Source organism: Corylus avellana, chromosome ca7 (assembly GCF_901000735.1).
Source record: "Corylus avellana chromosome ca7, CavTom2PMs-1.0".
NCBI classification, from domain to species: Eukaryota; Viridiplantae; Streptophyta; class Magnoliopsida; order Fagales; family Betulaceae; genus Corylus; species Corylus avellana.
The window spans coordinates 24,469,820-24,473,842 of record NC_081547.1 but is presented as its reverse complement, the minus strand read 5'-3'; the positions used below and the strand labels follow the sequence as shown (position 1 = coordinate 24,473,842).

At 35.3% G+C, this 4,023-nt stretch overlaps 2 protein-coding genes across 2 annotated transcripts in view; one reads left to right on the top strand and one right to left on the bottom strand.

Annotated features, from left to right (window-relative positions):
- The window catches only part of LOC132188045 (phosphoglucan phosphatase DSP4, amyloplastic), a 13,616-nt gene that overhangs the window by 1,515 nt on the left and 8,078 nt on the right, over positions 1–4,023 (top strand). The window lies entirely within an intron of this gene.
- On the bottom strand, positions 971–3,681 carry LOC132186094 (arginase 1, mitochondrial; the record flags this gene model as incomplete). The annotated part of the gene is given in 3 exon segments (XM_059599897.1): positions 971–1,508; positions 2,135–2,245; positions 3,472–3,681. Coding segments are annotated over 3 exon segments (582 nt in total), but the record flags the coding sequence as incomplete, so codon positions are not given.

Below are 4,023 nucleotides of genomic sequence, written 5' to 3'. Positions count from 1 at the left end.
TTTTTTTAATTTTTTTTTTTAAAAAAAAAACATTTTTTTTAATTAAAAAATTTTTTTAAAAAAATTAATATATGTGCCACGTGTCGACGTCTGATTGGTCCACGTGTCAGTCCGTACAGTCAACTAACGGTCAACTAACGGATGGACTAATTTGGTCACTTATCAAAATCACAGGGACCTCCTGTGATAAAAATGAAACCCCAGGGGAGAAAAAATAAAGTTGTGAAACCCTAAGGACTAATTTAGTATTTAACCCTTATTTATTTTATCAGTGCTGATCATATTTGCTTGTATCATCAAATATTAAGAAAAGCATAATTCAAATCTAGAAGTCTGAGATGTGAAGTCGTTTTCTTTTGCTAGTGTGCCTATTCTTCTAAGCAAATAAGCGATTATAACTGTACATGATTGGTAGCATTATCCTTGGCGATCCTCTTATTGGATAGTATTTTTGTCTTTTCACTTTTGATGGAACAAAAACACCCATCCAATACAATTAACCGGATATTATCCAGAAAGAGGATCCTCAAACCTCATGGTCGTAGAAAAGCAAGCCGCATGCACCAGCTGAAGTGCCAATGTTTTACATATCAATATATCTAATAGCTCTAGGAAATTCGATGAGGAGGATCCCAACGAAAAACAATCTAAAACTTCATTGTATAATGTATAGCTATTTTATGTGGCAATAAATATCGAGAGCGGATTGCAGATACAAATTGACATATGTTCCTTAGCATATAAAATGCATATAATTTTTTTAATAGCTTAAAAGACATTACTTTTAAAGGGGGGTTTGTAAAAGTTTTTTTTTTTTTTTTGGCTTCACAATAACCAGATGGATTGAAAAGCCCGGAAAGACCCTATTTTCCACTTATTTATCAACAATTATAACAGGCTAATCGTTAATTCTACCACCAACTTCTCACCTTTCGTGGAATAATCCAATGCGAAATGTAAAGCATAGAGAAACAACAATGAACTTATTGCTTATTTCTCCTTTTTACAGGAGGTGAGGTACAACAATGTCCCACCTGCAAGGCAAGTTATGTAAACCCAGAAAAATAGACAAGCTTAAAAAGTTTTCTCAGCAACTAAACTAAGGTAGTGATGTTTTTAAGTCCCTTCAAATCCTTCTTTTGAAATCGAAGGATGATCTAATCTGCGGAGTGCTGGAGGCGCTGAAATTGCAGGTGCATCAAGGAATGATAATATTTGAAATTCTTGATCGGAAGTCGCAGGAATTATCATTTTGATATCTTGGCAGACAGTTCTCTCACCAACTTGGCAGCTACCATTGCAGTCATACCATCAACAGTGTCACGCTGTGGGTTGAATTCAACCACATCCCCAGCAACAACATTACCTTGCAGATTGTGGATGATGTTGAGAGCATCACGGAAAGAGAGACCCCCTGGCTCAATGTGAGACACTCCAGGAGCAAATGCAGGATCAAGACTATCCAAATCTATAGAGATGTATACACCCTTGACACCGTCTCCTAGTTTCTGTCAAAGGACATATTAGAGAATTAAAATGAAGAATATATTCCATTTTGTTTAAGACCAAAATTACTATCCTATATTCCAATGGTCAGTAAGTATCTCCAACAGAATCAAAATGGATCCAAGTATAATACAATTCAAGGCTTTAACTGGATTCAAGTAACGGTAAAGATTTTGTTGAGTTAATAGGATTTAACCGAACTTCGAGGTGTATCTCAATCGGTTGGAAACCACGCCTCATGAAGTGGAAGTTACTAATTCGAATTTCCCATTCTCCCTCTCCTTGGGGCCAATTACTAATCCAAAAACAAAAGGATTTAACTGGCTCACTTTGACCCACAATTAGCTATATATTAGTTATTGTCTCTGTTCGCACTCTTTATTCCATAAGTAACAGTAAATTTATTGGTCACATGCACTGCAAATGACACTTACTTTAGCATTAATCTATTATATACAACAAAGTTTCCTGATTTTCTGTAAAGCACATTTTACATTTTCACATCATAGATTTTTATGTATTTCACAAAATAACATATCTATATATCTATGCACAAGTATAGTGACTTGGATATACACAGTCAAGTGCAGAGACAAAAGGGAGAAAAAAAACAGAGAGAGAGAGATACCAGGTTTTCCAGAAACTGTCGATCTCTTGAAAAGGTTCGCATTTCAAATTGTTCCACTCCAAATCTTTTGCCTTGCTCACGCCCTTCAGCATTTATCGATCTAATGCCGACCTGAGAAGTCAACATTCAAGTACATTACTTACAATGAGGACTCAGGTTCATTACTCACAATTAAAAACTTTTCATAGGGCACCAATCAAAAGATTTAAAGCATGTCTGGTTCAAAAGATTTACAATGAGGACTCAGGTTCATTATTCTAAATCTATAGCTAAGAACACTGAAATGATAATGTCAAAGTGCCAATAAAAAGGTATTAATGTTTCAGCAGATTGAAATAAAAATGTCGAAATGCCAACCCATCTTTAAAAAAATTCACAAGTCATATCTCTTTAGCTGATTATCAGATGCCAGTACTTGTGACTTAGCCAACAGCTAATCATTAGTATGTGCAGATAAGAAAATCAGGAAAGCCGTTTTGAGGTTTTCCTTGGGCCATTTGCATCATATAATTGCTTTTCATTTTTTACATAGCCACAAACTATCAATAAATATGGGGATGTCATTGCTTGGATTTCCATATGATGTCTTATTGATCAGATTTGATTTTTATCGTCAAGTGAGGTAAAGGGACTAGCTACACCAGTCTTATTGATCAGTTCTTGCTTTTGGTTTGAATAACCTCTACTTTCAGCTGTCAGATGCCAATACTTATGACTACGTCAATATCTGATCTATAGTATGCTCGAGCAGGACATTAGGCATCTCAGATATTTGTGATATTTGAGTTCATTGGCTGGTTTTGAAATAAGATTGTTATGAATTTTATGGCTTATCTATACACTTGACTTGATTGTTATGGTCTAAAGGAGGTACATGGGATAGTTTTGACAGTATGTATTCTTATTGATCATTTCTTGTGTTTGGATTAATCAACTTCAACTCTAACATACGTGGTTAAGGACTCAACTACAGGTACTTTCAGCATCTGGAACAAGCCAAAAAGATGAGTGACTACTATGGTGAAAAGCTAAATCAAGTATGCAAGACAGCTACTATACTGCCAAACTTTGTATAACAAAACCACAAATAGCTGTATCAATCAACCTAAAATTCTTACAGGGAAAAGTTTAGATGCCACAAGAGAACTGCAGACTTGGCTTAATTATATGCATTAAGGAACATATTTAAATTCATGCATCCATTTGTGTGGTGCAAGCAAGCTATGACCTTCGAAGGTAAGGATGTTGAATTAGCCACTTGAATGATTATTTGGGTCAATATAAATCAACAGAGAATACAAGGCTGCATCTATGTCATAATGAATGTAAGTGTTTACCTGCAAAAGCCGCCTAGCATAACCACCCTCCATAATTCGGGCAAAAGAAGAAGCATGTGAATACTTGTTTCCTTCAAAGGCATCATAGATATCTGGATGGGCATCGAGATGAAGAATATCTACAGGACCCCCGAGCTTCTCACAGACAGCTCTGATAACAGGAAAAGATATTGAGTGATCACCACCTAAAACTAATGGCCGTAGTGGATCCTGAAAGAGCATGGGCATCGTTAGGTTTCAAGCTCACCAATTCAAACCAAAAGGTAGCTGACAACATATAACTATTCGACAGTAAAATTTAGGCCAAATGCAAAATAGAACAACTTTGACCTCACCCTTTATGTGGGGATAAGATGCCATCTGGTCCAATACCATTGTAAAAGAAGCTAGAATTCTTGACACAACAATATCCTTACTATATCTAAGATATTTGACTGATACATTTTTGCTTTGACTTCAAGAAGTTTGATCTAACTAGCAATTGCTTAGGCTATAAAGGATTTTTTCTTTCTTTAAAAAAAAAAAAACAAAAAACAAAAACAAAAACAAAAA